Raw genomic sequence first — 19,172 nt, 5'->3', positions numbered from 1 at the left:
AAAACACGTTACTCCAATATTAATATTGGATTGACCTTCAAAACATCTGGCTGAGATTCTCACCTCCTGAGAGATCGGAGGTCGGAACTGTTTGTGCAACTCAATAATGATGCGAAGGCATATCAACACATTTTCCTCACTTTCAATCTGTGGGAAAAAAACACAAGAAAACAACAGATATGTGAAATGGATACATAACAGCTTTTGTATCTATGCTTAACTGCACTTATTTTGCCCGCTATTTTCTCATCCACTGTTTGTGTCACAGCAAATGTTCAATGTATTCTTTGTAAAGATGTACTAAAAACAAGAGTGTTACTAACACAGGCATGTTGCAGCTTTTAGGAGGGGCTTAATATTAACATCACAGCACATTATGTGCATTTACAGAGATTTGGAAGCGTATTAGCTGTATGAAGAGATCAAGGAAAATCCACTACAAGTAGTAAAATAAGGGTTTAGTAGTAAATGAATGATGCAAAACAATAAGAAGAACATGTTCTGTTGTAAGAGAATAGGACTTTTACCTCCAGGAAGCGGAACATAACTGACAGGACGTTTTTGGTGTGTGGTCGAAGGTGTTCATTTGTTGGAATGCGATGGATGATTTCCAGGACCAGCTTCCTCAATTGCTGTAAAGGAAAAAAACGATAATAATTCAAAACAAAGATTAGCATTAGACCATTAATACCATTAAATAATGATCAAATTGATTTTTCAAAAGTTAGTGTATAGGATTGTTATCAAAGCAAGTCTGCAGTCATGCTTTTTAAAGTAACATAACTTGTGAACATCGATGAATAGATTTAAATTGGTTAGCTCACTCCAGTCCTTAGCCACATACCTGTGTGGGTTTTTCTTGGAGGAATTGAACCTCTCCATCCTGAAGGAACGTGAGGAAGCGAGGGATTATGTGTTCCAAGAAGGTGGAGTACTGAGGCGAAGAGGTCACATTCTGAAATGAAAAGTCCCAGCCAGGTTATGTATTATAGTAAGTAACTCGGTATGTCCTACAGTGATATTTCTGAGCTTTGTACATTTTCATCAGAGATGTAACTGGTATTTATTTTTCCTAGGTTAGGTTACAACTCAAAATTATTTTGTGAAATCTATCAAACTTCTTAAAGTCCATCGTAATGCATCAAAAGAGACAATGAAAACGAATCCCCTCCAGGCAAGTGATCAACATTCATCAAACTTACCTCAAAATTCTCGCTGACCTCCTGCATCATCTTCAGCTTTGTTTCATCAGCTGGAAGTTGAAGGACAGATTGCCCGCCATTAATCAAACTTGTTAACGATTCAGTTTCACTTTTCATAGCCACCTCCATGTGCTCAGCGGGGATTCTCAGATCTTATCAGTTTTACTTTCAGCGTCCAGGTTGATCAGAAGGTACATCACCAATCACACGCACACACTCACACAGACAAGCACTCTCCCAGACACGCGTACCTCTGACTGGACTAAAGCATATCGCTCTCATCACATTGTCCACGCTAAGCACAAGTTCCTCGTCTGAACCATTATTTATTTTGCTCCAGCTAAGCAACAAAAAATCCTATGCAATAACAAGGTTCATGCAATTAATGGAGTATGAGAAATGTGTAACTTAAAATTCCAAAGATATATTATAAGACAATTTCTATTGCATGGGGATAGATGCAAACAGTTCATTAAAATGAATGGGATACGTTGCATTTATACTAATCTATACTGCATGTGTTCATGTTCTAGTGTAGAGTGTGATCCCAGCAAAGTTTTATCATAACAACGTGATGAAATAAAAAACCTCTGGTTCTAAAGCACTTTGTTATATAGTTGGATAACACGTTTTGGGGTGACACCACACTCAAAGTGTCCTTTTTGTGATTTGCATAAAATAACAATATGCACTTGATGCTTTATATGTTATTTATTTGTTGTTGTTGTTGGAGAAATTGCATGATTTCCATTTTTTAGACATCTGACATAACTCATAAACATACCTAGAAACACACTGATAGTTGTATGAGCTTACGTGTGTTGGCGTCTGTGAGTGCTGCCACAAACTGCAAGTACTTCTTCATGAGTGTCGTCTGGTCGACCACAGTGGGGCTGGGCGCGGGCACAAAGGCCATGGTGGGAGATGGGACAGATCGGACTGCTGTGGGGAAAAGGGGCAGACAGCAGTCTGCACGGATCTCAGCGCGATCTCATGTACGCTGCGTGAGATGAAACGAGAGGAAATGGAGAGAAACTGACGTTAATTCAAATTAAGAAATGTTATGTTTGCTGCATATTTAGTCAAAACAACAGCGTTGTTTGTGTTGGACAAGCATACCGGTAACAGATCCACATACATGCCTGTTAACGGGCGCACAGTTAAGACATCACTGCAAGCATCAGCTAGCACAGTTGTTGTGTGCTCTGATAGTTTTTGTGAATTAAAAGGGTTTTTCGGTGTCAAAGCGGACATTGTATTATTAGGAGGTGTTATACATGCATGCCTCCACCCAATAAATGCACACAGGGTACATAGAATATTAGCTAATTTGCAGAACACGCTGACAATCGTTAGCTAATACGCTAGCTTCCCCAAAGAAAGAAAGCGCTCCCGCATCGCCCAACATTACATACAAACGAGAACAAATGAGCAAATAAACACCGGGTACAGGAAGAAAGCACCTTTTGTGGAGAAAGAACCACTTCGAAAGTTCTTCGTAAACATGAAGCTGTGGGAAACATCAACTATTTCGCCAAAGTTTAAAATAAAACGAGACCATTTGCACTTACCCAAGACCACAGACAGGAAACGGTCGGCTAGCTCCGTATCCGCCGCGCTCGCGCTGCTGCTCTGAGCTTGCGACTAGCTAAGACGTGTGATATCCCTCCGCGTATTACGTATCATATTTTTCATATTCATTCATGAATACAGCGGAATAATGTTTGATTGACAAATCTTTATGCAGATGAGTAATGCAATCGATGTTCAGTTTTGTGAAACCAATTCCGTTGGTCAAAAAGCTTTAATATAGTTCCGGCGGAACGATACACAGTGAAATCAGTGGTTATAAGACCATCGTTTTCGATGGTCTTCTGCTCCCAGGATTGTTTGCAGTGGAAGTAACTTTGCGGATACCTGCGCATGGCCACATTGGCGGACTATACTGGACGGTACCCTCTGGGAGATGGCTCTACTTTATCTCATATAGCTATGCTTGCTAAATTATAAAGAATAGAGTGTAGTGTCATACCTGAGGACAATTCAGACCAGACAGAAGGATAGTTTACAACCTGGCAAAATGTCTTAATATTAATGGAATTTATAATGGAGAATTACTTATTTATGAAGAACTACGAGTGGAGGGCCACAGGATGGAAGGACACTGGAACATTATGAAAATAATTAAGTCATTGTTTGAATTAATTTTAACACCATTAGATAGCATGGTTTGTTTTTACCACAAGATGGCAGCCCACTGAAGGAGTTTGTGCTTCTTAAATCCTCAGTACTCAGAGTATAACAAGCATGGAGCCAACCCTGTAATACAACACAAGACTGCATTTATTTATTTTTTGGCCGACATGGGCTGCAGGACCCCTTTGAACTAACTGGTAATTAAGTTGGCATATGATGCCTGGTATAAACGTACAGTATGTGTTGTAGGACATTGGTCTCAGATCTTGAATGTTTTTTAAAACTTATTCAGACCTTCATAAGACAGCCAAGAGGATGGATGTGCAATATTAATAGAGGTCAGCCAGAAATCTGGAGGACAGAATATTGTGGTTTTGTCACTCATGTAAGGCTCAAGAAACCATTGTACGGTGTGCAAATATTAGTAATCAATCTTTGTTTTATTGTTTTGTATGTCTTATTTGTTCTTCTATTGTTCATGTTCGCAAAAATGTTTGAGGATGGGTAGCAATATTAAAGATTTTGCAATGGCAGTTCTGGTTTTCATAGATCCTAGAGACCGTTTTTTCCCCCTCTTCTCTCTTACATTGTGTTGGTTGAACAAGCAAATCAATCACTATCTAAAATTAGAGTATATTACCTTTCACAATCAATTTAAAGGTTGTTCCCAAGGTTCATTGTCCCTATATTAAGTTGCTGTCATACACACTTCTGTGGTTCACGAATGAAAATGTATGGCAACAAGCCTTGAGATGCTTTTTGTCACAGCGCTTTTTTTTATTAGCAGCTTTAGAAATATTAAAATCAAGTTGAAACGTGGTCATTATTTATCTTGATCCATCTCCGCCTCACATGCTTTGCTAATGGGTTTTAATTCATAATTCTCTCCTTCACGGCCCCTTCCTTCCGTACAGTGAAACCACTGGCATGAGACTGCAGAATGAGATATTCCTTTCAGTTTAATGTCATATATAATTTGGGAGATAATTTGACATAAATTGTGACATTCTCATTCTCCTTCTCGCTCCCTGTTCCCTAAATAATAATGATCTGCTAAAAGATGTTTGTCTCAGGCTTATTGCACTGCTCTGTTCGTTTCATTAGCGTTGTGTGTGTGTGTGTGTGTGTGTGTGTGTGACAGGGGCTGCATCCTGAGAGGGGAGAGTGGATGTCACACCGGTTCCCCAGCTTTCCAAAAACCACTCATGTGTCCATTAGATTTGTGTTTTTTTCCATGCACCGCTGCTGATGCCACATCACCCTTCCATTTTTCATATAGAAGGAAGTGCACTTTCTTTGAGACTGGGTCTGAATCATCAACAATACCGTCATGCATCTAAAGCTTCCATGTGCATTCACTCTTTCTATCTCTCTGCACTCAATAAGAGGACATGTTCTCCGTGAACCGACCAGATGAACCTTCGTGGAAACGACTCGGACAGACGGTCCTCCAGCTTTGTGAATCTGGTTGTTATTGCTTTTTGGAAATCTTCACTTCATAATGTGAGCGTTGATTTCTCCATTTCCCCGGGCGGATTTTAATCAGCTGCAGTTTAAATTGGACTGGCAAATGCTGTTTGTCTTTGTCTCCTGGTAAGCAGAAAAAAAGTGTTATGTCAGAGTAAAACATTCTGGGTTTAACTAAGAGAGGCAGAGTCAACCACCATTGATGGTAATTGGTTTGCACATTGGAGAGCTACCCCCCGTATACAGCAAACTGAAGGTGTTGATGGTCAATCACTGAAGGAAACATCCTGGTTCCTACTTTCTTTCTTTTCACATTCATGTATTATCATGTAGCTGTTGTGTTGCACAATCCAAATACACATGGTCAGAATGAATAAATCATAATGAATCAATGTGTGACAGCAAACCTGCTTAAGTGAAATATGTTTAATTTATTGCACTGCCAGATTTGAAACCACATATCCAAATATCATTCATCAGCAAAATCAGTCACAGCCTTAAAGGTTTCACATTCATTTTGCTTTCAAATGTACCAAAACGAACAGTGGTGGAAAATAAATGTATGATTTATTCAAATACTGTGGTACAAGACACTTCCTGCATATAATATGAAAAGGCCCCAAACTACAGTTATTTTGGAAGAAAATTGTATTTAATTGATCTAAGATCATTAAAGAGAATCCCCCCAAGAAAATAAATGATGTATTTTCAATTATATGGATGACAAAAGTGGGCCACAGTTTAAGAAAAAGATTGTGTCTGTTGGATTTATGAGCACAAAAAGAGTTATAGCTATTAAATTGAACATAATTTATAATATAGATGAGAAATTATAGCTGCAAAGAAAAAAATATTAAGTTTAGAACGATTCTCTAACTCCATAGACACTCTCTCAAGAGACCCAGAATGATATCTTGAATATATGGAATGAAATATTGAATATAAGGAATTGCATCTTGAACACATGGAATGAAATATTGAATATAAGCTGAACTTTTGCATCCTTTGTGCCTAATTAATCATTTTATAACATAATACTGATTTCCCACAACCTTTTGTTCGGGGTCTGACCCTAGTTTGAAATCGATGGACTAAATTTTATGCATGCAAAATTAAAACTAAAGTTCATCTTCAACGCTATCAGAGTCTTCTTATGCACTGATGCATCATTACTGTCCAACAATGTTGTTGTATTAGTACTTTTACTTGACCAAAGGTGCTGAATACTTCCTCCACCGATGAAAATATGCTTTTCATATGAATGGGTTTTAGTTAAAGGTGCTGAATAGTCACAGCATTGATCAGCTCCTTTAATCTAAGTGGGAAGAATCTTCTGCTTTCCATACAAAATGACGGATTTCTGCAATATGTTATGGACACGTGTCAGTCATGACAAAATGATGATGTGCTGCATTGACGTTAGTCTGAAGCTGCCCGTAACTACGGTAACCTAGTAACAGACAACGTTTCAGGTAATCACCAACAGGGTTTTCTATTCAAAGATGGTTCATTTAGAGCGAATCCGAATCCCGACAGCTGAGATCCTTGCTGTTTTAAAATGCCAACTATTGAACAATGTGCACTTGGTAAATAAAACCAAACTGTTAACTCTGTCATTAAAAAGCTCCCTGAGTGACGATGTGATTCGGAGCACGGTGGGACGCCGCGCTCAAAGCACAGTGGTGCGTCTTCCAGTCTGCACAACTAGCCTCATTGACCTTTCACTGCCAGGCAGGCAGCTGTTGCTAATTGTTTACCAGCACATCCTGTTTATTCACTGCTTCATTTATTGAAGAGAATCACCTGCATCTATATTGATTTGTCATGTTTTTGACGGCTGGAAAACTCTGCCTTTAAATTGGCATTCTCTGATGTACAGATAGTATAATTACTTGCTTGCTGTTCTTACCGTTCGGAATCTAAATCTCACTAGAGCAAATGTTACGTCACTTTATTTTGATTTAAAAGCCAAATTAAGTACATTTCATGTCATATTCCTTATTTATAATTTGTTATTATTGGTATTATTTGTACAAGATGATATTGATCTTTGCAAAAAAATATGTTTAGTTGGTTAAAGTTAAGTTTTTGGTTGTTTAATCTTATTTTATTATTTTTTTTAATTGTAATATTCTTCTCTGCTTTGCATTCCCACCTTTTTACTAACCAGCTGACGGTTTGCTTGATCGCCGCTGCTGTTACAATCAATGGACCAATATGGCAAAATATATAAGATTACCTTGCATTTTTCTTAGATTTACATTCTATAGAAAAGGGCACCACTCTCCCCGAGGCCATTTCCCTCCACATGATATTTCATGTTTGTATTTGTCATCTAATCAAGTTGCATCCAACAAGAAAATCAAATCAAATGTGAAGCACTCTTAACCCACTCAGTTCATTAATAGATATAGCAATATTGTGGCAATACTGTTTTATTTATTTTATGTATTGTTCAGTGGCATTTTTTACATGTCAATACTATAAATATAATAGACAAGAACAAATGTGGGACATGAAATGATACTGAGATGCAACAAACTCACTTATCAGCCTAACTGCTGTGAGATAATTAACTCCTCGAGTCTTAAATGCTTAATTAACTTTCCAAATAAATAAATCAACCAATGGTTTGACCCAGCTGCTCAGTGACGTCAGCCTACTACAGCCAATCCAGGAGCCTCCGCAGACACCTTTTTTTGGTAATCCTCTTTCCTAAGAGGAGCTGTCCGATCAGCACCACACTGCGCTCCCCGTTAGCGCCAGAAATAGTTCCTTTAACACGAGCTTACAGTGATCGAGTCACCCATGATCGGATTTTCTGCTCACAATTCCCTTCATTTCGCCGGAGAGTCATGGCGCTACTTTGTAGAAACAGTTACACCTGAGGGTTTTGGGGTAGACCTACTTGGGGGCGCACTTTCACCTACTTAACCCGGACTTATTTAGACAGCGTTACGGGTTTAAGTGCCAGGCTTTCCACTTTCTCCTTCTTCTGAACCGCCGCCGGTATGTTTTCACTCTTGTGCGGGATGCTGTGTGTTTGTGCGCTGGGCTGCGGTCAACTAGCGAGCGGCCAGGAGGACGATGGAAAGCGGTACATCTGCCGGGCTATTCCCCTCAGCGGCGACGCAAGTTGCCCCGTGACGTTGTTACCGGAGCTGAGCGCGGGAAGCCAAGAAGAGGAGCTCCGGAATACTGTCATGCAGCTACGAGAGACCATTTTACAACAGAAAGAAACTATTTCCAAACAGATCGGCACCATCAACGAGCTAACCACCAAGCTGTCCCTGTGCGCCTCCGCCACCGACGATAGGAAGTATGAGAAGGGGGCTTCTTGGGGCAAAGAAAAGCAAAATACAATGGGGGATGTTCCCAGAGATCCGAATGACACCATAGACAGTCTTGGAAAAACCATGCAAGGGCTCAAGGACCGGTTGGAGAACTTGGAGGTAAGTCGGAATCAAATGCGTAAAAGCGTAAAAAGCCATGCGTAAAAGCTCTTGGACCGGCTTTGTGGGACACCGGGTCGATTCACCGCTCAGCAGTAGACTGTCACTTCTGAATATAATGACGCATCACGGTGATCAAACATGTGAGAACGAGATAATTGTCTAATTGGTCAGCTTTAATCTTCCTATGCATGGCCAATTATTCTACTGGTGTCTTAATGGCGAACTGTTATGGCCTCTGACCTCTCATGATTATAATAAGGCCTATGAAAGGCACATGGGATCATCTATAGCCACAGTTATTTTAACATAGTCCAAATAAACTCATCTAAGAACAGGAATGGAAAACTGACCAAAACCTTCTACAGCCCTGAAAGTGAATTTGCCTAATCCGTCATGCAGAAGGATGGAGCGACAGAGCAGCGAAGTCCTGTGTGTCATCACTTGTCGCAGGTTCATTGTCCTGGTTCGTGCTCACGCTGTCCTGTCCGTCCTTCCTTCCCCAGCAACAGCAGCTGCGAGCCAACGTGTCCGGCGCCTCGTTCCCCAGCGAGCTCCGCAACCTCTTGCAGCGTCGGCTCGGGGTGCTGGAGAAGCAGCTCCTGAAGAAAGTCAGCAGCCTGGAGGAGGAGAAGAGCATGCTGTCCAACGCCACGGCCGCCTACAGGCTGAAGACGGAGAGCACGCTGAACGCCCTGGTGGACAGGATCAGCGAGCTGGAGAAAGGTGAAAGGAAAACACCGTGTCATTCAGCAAATGTCAAAATCTGTGCAGAAGAAGTCAAGTTGAAATCGTGTTTCGAGATGATCAGGCAGGTAACCTCGTAGAGAGGATGAATTGGAAAAATGGTACATGGTGCTCCACAGGGGGGGATGAGACTATATAAAGCACGCAACCTATTGTGCATCTACTACACTAATGGAGAAGAGGCAGAGGAAAGCAGCCTGGGGAATAAAAGACTTGAGAGGGTCTGATGATTCACAGACAGGCATGGATTTTTTTTACATAAAAGAGGCTTTTGTCAAGGTTTTACATCACGACTGTGTGTTAAACATAAAGGGAAGTGTTGCCTCGCTTTCATTCCATAATTAGTCAAAATAAAGCTCACGGACACCTCTCCCTCTCCCTCCCCTCTCTCTCTCATTAGGAGCAGGCGACTTCAAGTCCCCAGAGCAGTTTAAGCTGTCCCTCCCCCAGCGGACCAACTACCTGTACGGCCGCATCACCAAGAGCCTGCCAGAGATGTACGCTTTCACACTCTGCATGTGGATCAAGTCCAGCGCCAGTCCTGGCATCGGGACGCCCTTCTCGTACGGCGTACCGGGGCAAGCCAATGAGATCGTGCTGATCGAATGGGGCAACAACCCAATAGAGCTGCTAATCAATGACAAGGCGAGTAGTCTCTTTATCCTTAGAACGTTAACTTCAACATCACAAATCTCTTACGTGCACCATACAAAGTGCTTTTATTTCAACAAACCGTGACTAAGCAGATTGTATTTTCACCCATCAGGTGGCCCAGTTGCCTTTGGAGGTGCGTGATGGAAGGTGGCACCACATCTGCATCTCCTGGACGACACGGGACGGCCAATGGGACGCTTACCAAGATGGAGCCAAGCTGGGAACTGGTGACAACCTGGCGGCCTGGCACCCCATAAAACCCGGGGGAGTCATCATCCTGGGGCAGGAGCAGGTAAGGAACTGAACCGCCAGCCATCGACATTTATTTATGTCAGCATTCTGTAATTTTCACAAGTCAAACACCTCCAGGTGTGCCAAGCAGTTCAGCTAATAAGCCGTGTTATTTATGGAGCACCTTCACACATCTAAAGCAGCACTAATAAGCTATTGGCAGGCTAACTCAACAAAACAATTCATAAGATAATGTAAGACCTGCCACTGCCCACACATGCCGAGGTCTCCTCCTGGACCAATCAGGGAACATTGTCAGTCTGTAACCTCTTGTGAAAATCTAATCAGTGTTGTTCCCATCAGGGGATATTTTCTAACACGACTCAGAGCAAATTGTGAAAACCAGCTAATTCAATAGGAAATGTTGTTTCTAAATGATCAAATGTGGTTCAACCTGAAATAAATCAACAGCTGGATTACCATGACATTTAGATATTTGTGTTCCCCAGAGGATGAACCCTAATGATTTTGGTGATGCTCAGACTTTTTTTTATCTAAAGCCACCAGTTGGTCAAAGTTCGTCACCATATATTGCACAGAGATGATGTTCCCTAATGATACTAGTGATCCCCTGACATTCATGTCCCCCTCAGGATGAGCTTTATTAGACAAGCTTTATTAAAGCTTTATTAAACTCCTGTCAACGGCACATCAGACGTTTACACACGTGTCAATTTAGATGCTTCAACATTTACATCATCCAACAGAATAAAGAATAAAACATTCATTTAGTCCGGAAATGTAATGACTAGTCCATCCATAGGCCCGCTGACCACTTCCTCCATATAGATGTGTGATGATATTGGTGTTAATACGCTTTACATCCTGCTGTTTATGGCCCTTACAGGACGTGGTGGGCGGGCGCTTTGATGCAGGACAGGCCTTCGTGGGCGAGCTGAGTCAGGTGAACATTTGGGACCGCGTTCTGAAGCCGGTGGAGATCCAGTCCATGGCTAACTGTAGTTCCTATCTGCCCGGGAATGTGGTGTCCTGGCTGGCCACCAATGTGGAAGTGTTTGGGAGGGGAGCGTTCAAGAGGCCCTTGGAGGTGTGTCAGGAACGACTGCCAGACGCTTAAAACTCATCTGTCTGCCTCTCTGTAGTGTTTCCATCATTAGCATTTTTATTTTTTTTTCTTACTGTGGGGCAGTTTATGGACTTTATGTTGCACAAAGGCACATAGGAATCTTATTTGATCTGTTGTTCTCAGAGATAATTGTGACCAGAGGTCATGTGGAGGCTGAACACCATCACGACTGGTGGATATTTAATTTCAAGTGGCGATCAGAGAGCGATATAGAGTATATCCCAGCCTTTCTTTACCATGACTAATGTACTTCAATCCTCCAGTACACCCACCACCATGGTAGAAGGTCCCCTGAGGTATCGGTGCAAAAACCTAATATACATCCTCGTCCTGAAATAGTCTCCCACACACCAAAAGCTGGGACGTAATGAAAATCCACTCTTGCCCGTCACAGACGCACGCATGGAGCGCTACGACTACAAATACCCCGAGGTCCAGACGAGCCGACAGTTCAGCGCCGGCATGTGAGCCGGTATGGCGTGCGGTGGGAATGAGGAAAGATTAAAGGTCTGGCTAGTGTTGTGTCTATTCCTTAACTTGGAATAGGCTTAGAGCCAACACCAATCCCACCTCGGATCTTGACATGTTCAGTCATTTCAAGTGGAAAAGTCGTTGGAGCATATGGATAAATATTACTGTTCACCCTTGGCTTATGTAACTGATACCAGTGATACTTCTGAGTCTATCACAGTGCTTTTTCTCTTTGCCTTTCATGTTGGAAATATATTCATAGCTTCAACGTTGTGATATATCTTTCCTCGTGATTTGTAACATTGTTGCAGTGGATTGTCTAACCGAGCATCCCAAATATAACAGATTAGATTGTAACTACAATGTGGTTTTGAATGTACATGAATCATTCGCATGTGTGGTGTAAGTTTCCATTATTAAGTGTCGCTGTCCAAAAATATATATATATATTTATTTTTTAAATGTAATCTCTGTTTTAAGCACATGTATGAGGAGTTGTTTGTTTTGTCTTGTGGCCTTCTTATGGAGAATTAAGTGCAATTAAATGTTTTATGACTTAAAAGTCATTTGTTTTACCAGTAAATGAAAATGTGGAAAATAAAGAAAATTAATACGGCAAAATGTTGTTTTTGTTTTATCTGTCATTACATTGCAAGTTTAACTTTTAACATATGTATCAATCAGTTCACCTGTGGTTGGTTATGTCTTCCATCCACCTGGTCTCTTGTTAGTGATATTGGTCAAGCTGCTGAGGTGACACAACATGTGTCAAACACACAGGCTGAGCAGGATCTTGAGGCTCAGCTGGCTTGGGCTAAGACAACAACAGGTGTCCTGGGTGGCATTAGCAACACTTAACAGATGAGAGAGGCCGAAAGGTCAGGGGTGGCGTCACATACACCCCCTCCCTCAGACAAAGCAGCTCTTTCCATCCGCCTGCTGCTCTGATTCACCTCACATAGGGTGAAAACTATACATGTATTTGAGAGACCATGAAGTATATCAACTTCCATAGAATCCTGATAAATGAAATTATGTTTAATGCGAGATGAGTTGCTGAAACTGAGGGAAATGGAACAATCAGTTAGAAAAATTTGCATTTTCCTTTCATACATGTGATGATATAAGGCCTATAACATCGAAACAACATTGTCTCTGGACACAGGAATCGTGTTTACGTAACGCAGCCTTAACACTGTGATCTTTGGTGAAGTCGTCGGGTTCATTTTCATACTTCAGTGTTCTTCAGGTGGTCTTGTCTGAGGATTTTATTTTGTTCCTCTATTCACAGCATGACATTTTCAACAGCATGAAAAAAAAGCAATTACATAAAAAGTCTCCATTTGGTTATGCAGAGCTGAGTTCAATCAATAATGATCACGGAGATGGAAAAGAAGATGTCCAAGGCCAGTCTGTATCTGTTGACTTTATTCATAACAAAGTCGGTTGGTTAATTGTTGGTGTATTTGTACCGTGGCAAAAAGAATACAAAAGGGATGATTCAAAAATGATGAACGACAAAGAGGCGAAATGAAGTAAATTACCTTGAACCCTCACAAACGAAATGACAACCAGGTAGCAGGATGTGACAAAAACAAGTCCTTCCATTAAATTAGAAATAATTAAGTGGAAAATGCTTTTCTTCTGAACGGAATAAAGGCAGGTTTCACTGTTTTTCTCAGTAACCAGGGAATTACACGTTCTCTTTATTAGCAGAATGACATAAATCTACACTAATTAATATTCTTTATATTAAAAATCGATCTTATGACTTTGAGTTTGTATGTGAAAGAGGTTGTTCATAATGACAAACCCACCGACACAGTAAACAGCCAGTGAACATAGTATTTAGAGCCAGATATTTCTCTCTGGAGTTGGTGGGGACCCAAAATGAGCTAAAAGGAGGGGATATTAAGCCCTATGAATGATTCTAATCTTGCTAACGCAAAATGAGAGAGCACCTATGTTATTCAAACCACATAGACAACTTTTTCAATTTTAGTGACCCCACATAAGAACCATATGTAGCCTCAGTGGATATGAGTACGATTAAAAGCCACGTTCATTAAACGTTCTTCAAACAGCAGTGTTTCAGCTCAAGGTCAATCTTCTGATGTACGTGAAGTATTCCTCTTAGCACCCGCCGCTCCCCATCGCACCTCTGACAGCTGGCATTCATCAGGAGACGCACAATTAATAAAGTTGTGACATCTCTAACGGCGGACGAGCTGTTTTTAAACACCGTCACGGAACTCAGACGTCAGCACAGTTGGAAAGATTCCAGGATTTTATAGAAACAGACAATCTCTTAGGTTTTCTTATTCAATAATTACCACATTTTCTGCTTTGCTAAGAAGCTTGAACCTTATAGTGGAATATGTGTTTACTGCAGTGAGGCTCTACCTTCATTCTGTGTCTTTTGGGTGCAACTAATTGATGGATTTCCATGAAATGTATATCCAGAGGATGAAACTTAATAACTTTGTTGATCCCCTGACTTTTCCCCTGCCACAGGTAATAAAACATTTAACTTTCCAAGTGAAAGATATTCATCTATAAATTGGATTGGTAGAAGCTGCTAGCAGCTCCTATCACATCCCATCAATATCACATACTGCAAGATTGTAGTATATAGTGTGTTAAACTGCATAAAGCAGACAATATTATTCTTATTGTATACCTTTGATTTGTCTGTGTGTGTTTGTGTGTTTGTGTGTGTGTGTGTGTGTGTGTGTGTGTGTGTGTGTGTGTGTGTGTGTGTGTGTGTGTGTGTGTGTGTGTGTGTGTGTGTGTGTAAGGAAATGTGCATTAATTGATATCTTTGGGAAATGTGACAATATCACATTTTTCACCATCTTTGCATCATTTACTCCACAATCTGTACAGAAATGTAAAGTATGTTGATATTATTGTATCAGTACATAGTACATACTATATATGTGCAAGAATTTAACCGTCAGGAGGTCAAAACTGAGTTGAAAAATATATTATGCATTATTTAAATGACTATATGTAGCACTGCAAGGGGAAAAAAAACTTCTAAAAAAGGAATAATGTTTTATTGTTTTTCTGGAAAGCAAAGCGAGGCTCAAATTCATACTTACAATAATACGAAAAGAAAAACATAATAAACTGATCCATTCACAGCATGCTCATATTAACAATCATTGTTTAAACATGACCTGCCGTCGTGCTATTAATTTATTATGAGTTGATGTGAATGTCAGGCTCCGTGGCTCATTAATTGATCACCCTTCATGGCATACTTTCTGAACACGGGTGACTCCACAGCTTAGACCGTAGTCCTGAACACACACAGGCTGTGTGTTGTGCACTGACCGTCCACAGATTCATCCACAACATGGCGACATGCAAAATGAAAAGATCACAGTTGACAGTAGACAGAGGAGCAGCGGGATTGTTAGGAGGAGTATTGGTTCCCGTACTGCAGGAGGAGGAGCGGCTCCTTCTCTCCCCTCTCCATGTTGGGGAAGTTAAACACAATTCTGCTTTGACCTTCAGAGTCTTGGTTCTTCAGGAATATGGCGTTACTGGAAGTAGCAATCTGCAAAAATCAAACACATCCAGAGTTTCTTTTAAAGGGGTGAAAGTTAAATAGAGCGACACAAACCATGAAGAATTTCAGGTGTGTATTTGTTTCTGGGCACAGACAGCCTCCTTGTGGTCATGAAATGAATTCACCAAAGCTCTTCATGAGGGTTTAGATTCTGTTCATCAGTGAATATGTTACATGAATAAACATGATTAAAAAAACAGGACTTTTAGCATCACTATACTGAAACCTTCCCCCCTTTCCCCGTTTCCCCGTGTGTCATGTGGTCGCGTCAGTGAGATGTAGTTTTGTTCTGTACCTGTGATCTGCTGTGATGGCGAGGGCGGCAGGCGATGACCGTGATGAAGGAGAAGGTTGCTACAAGAATGGCGGCGCACGACAGCATGAAGAACAAGTGGGTGTTAGCTGCAATCCACACCGAAAAGAGAAGTGTCAGTATTCAATTCAATTCATGTTGTATTTATAGTGTCATATCACAACAGAAGTCATCTCAGGACACGTTACACATTGAGCAGGACGAGAATACGCATGATTTTCAGAGTTAATACATTCTCAAAGTCCCAAGAGTCCCAATGGTCCTTTTACAATCAGAGTCACAGAGAAACTTAGTTTTGGAGAAGCTTCCATAGTCTAATACCTGTTGCTATCGGTGACAGAATGTGACATGCATGTGCAGTCTCATTCCGTTTCAGGAGATATGAAGAGAGAAATGAACTTTGATCAGTGATGGATGAAGTTGGGAAACATTGTTTAGTTTGTGACCACGCCGCCTGGACGGCACGGAAACAGAGGTCAAAGTCTTCAAGATGTTTCTGTCAATGAGCACCAACAGCTGGTTATTAGGAGTTTGAGTCGGATCACACGACAGCGGCGAATCGATTGAGCACGGCAGACATGTGCCGAGCGGTCGGACCGCTCTGTGCTCAGATTCCTCCATTTTCACTGTTCCCTCTCCGTCCGTGGAACTAACGCAGCTCGACGGCACGTGGTGATTTCCATCAGAAACACCTCATGACACAACTTCTGTTACAAGAGCCTTCTTGATTATGGAAGACCATCCAGAGGAGAAAGGATAAATGAGAGAGTAATTATTAGAAATAACTATGGAACTGATGAATCATGGCAAAGATATATATATATATATATATATATATATATATATATATATATAAAGCCATGACACTTTGGTGTGACTTTAGTTTTGTCCCCTATTCATTGCACTTGTATAATGAATGTGTTGATTGGGTGAGGGGTCGCCAAGGTCACATCTCCGTTATGTGGGAGTTGCCACGGTGACGTGATTCAAGGTGCAATTAGGTGTAAATACGAGTTAGAAGGATCGGTAACACTTTCTGTGAAGGGCATGTATATAATGCATTATAAGCACATTTATAACACATCATAATGCATTTATAAGGCTTCATAAAAGTGTATTAATGTTTATAATCATGCCTGACACCTTATAACAAGATCTATAAAGTATTATGTAAGTGGTGGACATAATGTATTATAAGTTCAGCATGCATAACCATAAACCTTGTTATAAGGTGTCATGTATGGTTATAAACATGTATAACCACTTTTATAAAAGCCTTATAAATGCATTATAATGTGTCATAAATGTGCTTATGATGCATTATATACTTCATAGAAAGTGTTACAGAAGGGTCTTACACAAAAGCAGTATGAATGAGAAGAACCTCTGCTAGAACCTGTCTTTTGGTATTATCTAGTAGATTTTGGAATTATGTCATAACCCTGAAAGGGCAAAACCCTCCATTCAGAAACTCCCGTTTCTTTTCTCGCCCACATAGTTTGTGTCTTTCTATCTCCTATTGCCTTCCATCGTTTCGTTGTGGAACGTAGCCTGTAAGGCTGAGTCGTGTGTGTCGCCACTCACTGCTTCTCTTGACATTAAGGCTGAAGGAGGTCTGCAGCTTGCTGACGTCATTGCGGACGCTGATGTCCAGGCAGTGGACGCCGGCGGAGGTGAAGGTGTGGTTCAGTCGCAGGGTGTTTTCATACAGCATGGTCAGCGTGCAGCCCCCCGTCATGTCCGGCACACAGTTGTGGAGGAAACGCCAGCACACCCACATGGGAGGACTAAAGACACGCAATACGTGCATTAAAATATGGATTATGAAAGAGTCAGCAGATGGATGTTACTTCTCATACTAATAATAATCATTTTTAACTTGATCATATCGGTGTGAAGACGTTATCTTTTGCAATAAACACAAAATGCAGCTTACCTCCCATCAACGTGGAAAGCCAGACTGCTGTTCTGAGACACCTCGTAATCCGAAGGTCCCTTCAGCTCGATGTGTTTGATGACATCTACAAATTAAATTCAGTTATTCATCATTTAATCACTTTCTAGAATTAATGCTAATCTATAGCACAAACCTCTATGAATCCATGTTGACAGTAACTTTACCACTGAACATCCAATGAGTCCTATTTCTAGGATCAATCTCAGCAACCTGCCTTGTTTTATTGACATTTGAGACATAACCTCATCATCAAAGTTCTGAGGCTGAAAATGAAGCTTTTCACTTTGGTAAACTGCAAATGAACAAAAACATAAAATTACAAACCGAGCACTTGGACATCCGTGGAGTAGACGTCAGTGATCGGAGGTTCATATTGAGTCATAGTCGCTCCTACTTTCAGCCGCAGTGTGTAATTCCCCGACTCAGAGTAATGATAGCGGACGACCGGCTCGGTCCCTTGGATCACCTCTCTGCATCAAAAGAAGCATTAGAAGAGAAAGAGAAGCATCCCGCCCTCGTTTGTATTTTCCAACATGCAAAGTCCTCGTACCCGTTCCCCAGGTCCCACGTATAGGTGAACTGTGCTGTGCTGAAATTCTGGTGAGGGTCGAAGAGTTCAAACATGGTCTCAGTGGGAACATCGGAAGCCAGTTCTCCTGTGTCCCTCACGTAGGTGGCATTCCCCTCCATCTGATAGAAAACCAACTTCCCAGCGATGTTTTCTGCGGAAAAGAAAAGATATTCGGAGTAATGAAGCAACGATGTAAGAAAAGCATAAATGAGAAATGCTCGACGGCCTACCCAAGTCTCTCAAAGGATCCGTGGTCTCTGCCACACCCAGGACGGCCAGGGGAAGGAGCATCAAGATCCACGCCACATTTCTTCTGCAAACATACATCCCACAGTTTAAAAACAGGGCCGAGAATGTCCACATGTCTGAAAGGTGGTGGGAGATGTTACCTGTCCATATCTGCTGGTCCTCTGGGGGACCTGGCGTGAAGATCAAGTCGATCCTCGCAGAGCGGTTGGACATGGGGAAGGAAGGCTCCTTCTGCCTGTGAGACTCAGAGCATGAGAGCTGTTAAAGGCTTGAAATTGTCACCATGCGTTTCAATCATGTGGCTCCGAGAACAACAATCAGCTTTTGAGTAGCTTTTGAGGCTCTGGCCGAGTCACATTCCTCTCAGAGATGTGGGGCAACTCTTTGAAAACAGAAATAACATTTTCATGAGGAGAGTGGAGGGATATTAATATCCACATGGTGGTGCTAACAACTCAAAACCAAGCTGTTCAAAGCCACTGATTGCTGGGACTGTGCTTATATTATGTTTAGATGATGTAATAAAGACATTATTTACATTTTTGTTGGCCTATATTCAGATTTGATTGTAAAGTCACTGTAATCTCCCCCTTTCTCTCTTACTTATACAGAAATAAAATATGATTGTATGTAATCAAAATAAAGCCTACACATGATCATTGAAGCTTTACTTTGTGGAAGATGAGAGGGTTAGTGAAGACCCAAATATGTTTGGATTTGTCATCATTTGATTCATTCATGTTAATTAGAAGGCAACGCATTTGTTCTTCTATGGTAAAAACGTAAATTTTGAAATATGGAATAAAACTATATTCTTCACGGTAAAATCAGCCATTCTAATATTCTTTTACCGTACTTGTAGGAAAAACTCTGTCGTATTTTTTAGCGTAAAATTCTGGCAACCGCAGTTGCCTCTTTTTTGAATGGTCAAAACAGTG

General features: G+C 41.1%; 3 protein-coding genes across 3 annotated transcripts in view; 1 reads left to right on the top strand and 2 right to left on the bottom strand.

Annotated features, from left to right (window-relative positions):
• trrap (transformation/transcription domain-associated protein) overlaps positions 1-2,818 on the bottom strand; it is a 78,494-nt gene extending 75,676 nt beyond the window's left edge. The window contains exons 1-6 of the mRNA XM_084040739.1: positions 2,774-2,818; positions 2,019-2,202; positions 1,203-1,252; positions 845-955; positions 528-632; positions 64-147 (exon numbers count right to left, since the gene is read on the bottom strand). Coding sequence (XP_083896865.1) covers positions 64-147; positions 528-632; positions 845-955; positions 1,203-1,252; positions 2,019-2,118 — 450 coding nt within the window. The 5' untranslated portion in view covers positions 2,119-2,202; positions 2,774-2,818. The remainder of the gene's footprint in view (positions 1-63; positions 148-527; positions 633-844; positions 956-1,202; positions 1,253-2,018; positions 2,203-2,773) is intronic.
• A 4,836-nt stretch (positions 2,819-7,654) lies between these two features.
• Positions 7,655-12,096, top strand: nptx2b (neuronal pentraxin IIb). The gene is made up of 5 exons (XM_084039941.1): positions 7,655-8,317; positions 8,824-9,043; positions 9,465-9,709; positions 9,831-10,010; positions 10,857-12,096. Exons 1-5 carry the CDS (start codon positions 7,877-7,879, stop codon positions 11,085-11,087), a joined length of 1,317 nt encoding a protein of 438 aa, XP_083896067.1. The 5' UTR covers positions 7,655-7,876; the 3' UTR covers positions 11,088-12,096.
• A 2,546-nt stretch (positions 12,097-14,642) lies between these two features.
• Positions 14,643-18,444, bottom strand: tmem130 (transmembrane protein 130). Its single transcript, XM_084039839.1, has 8 exons — positions 18,375-18,444; positions 18,216-18,298; positions 17,965-18,136; positions 17,739-17,884; positions 17,394-17,478; positions 17,042-17,244; positions 15,440-15,546; positions 14,643-15,132 (listed from the first exon to the last, which is right to left on the bottom strand). Exons 1-8 carry the CDS (start codon positions 18,380-18,382, stop codon positions 14,989-14,991), a joined length of 948 nt encoding a protein of 315 aa, XP_083895965.1. The 5' UTR covers positions 18,383-18,444; the 3' UTR covers positions 14,643-14,988.
• Between the last annotated feature and the right edge of the window lie 728 nt (positions 18,445-19,172).

This window comes from Eutrigla gurnardus, assembly GCF_963514095.1.
Source record: "Eutrigla gurnardus genome assembly, chromosome: 22".
Taxonomy (NCBI): Eukaryota; Metazoa; Chordata; class Actinopteri; order Perciformes; family Triglidae; genus Eutrigla; species Eutrigla gurnardus.
Note: the sequence above shows the minus strand (reverse complement) of the source record. Positions and strands in the feature narration are given on the sequence as shown.

What these genes read in the sequence shown, in the direction of transcription:
- nptx2b (XM_084039941.1), top strand. Translation starts at nt 7,877, where the DNA reads ATGTTTTCACTCTTGTGCGGGATGCTGTGTGTTTGTGCGCTGGGCTGC. An exon ending in ACCGGTTGGAGAACTTGGAG is followed by an intron (nt 8,318 to 8,823) that starts GTAAGTCGGAAT and finishes TTCCTTCCCCAG; the next exon opens with CAACAGCAGCTGCGAGCCAA. An exon ending in AGCTGCTAATCAATGACAAG is followed by an intron (nt 9,710 to 9,830) that starts GCGAGTAGTCTC and finishes TTCACCCATCAG; the next exon opens with GTGGCCCAGTTGCCTTTGGA.
- tmem130 (XM_084039839.1), bottom strand. An exon ending in CACGGATGTCCAAGTGCTCG is followed by an intron (nt 17,479 to 17,738) that starts GTTTGTAATTTT and finishes TTTAATTTGTAG; the next exon opens with ATGTCATCAAACACATCGAG. An exon ending in GCCATCACAGCAGATCACAG is followed by an intron (nt 15,133 to 15,439) that starts GTACAGAACAAA and finishes TGATTTTTGCAG; the next exon opens with ATTGCTACTTCCAGTAACGC.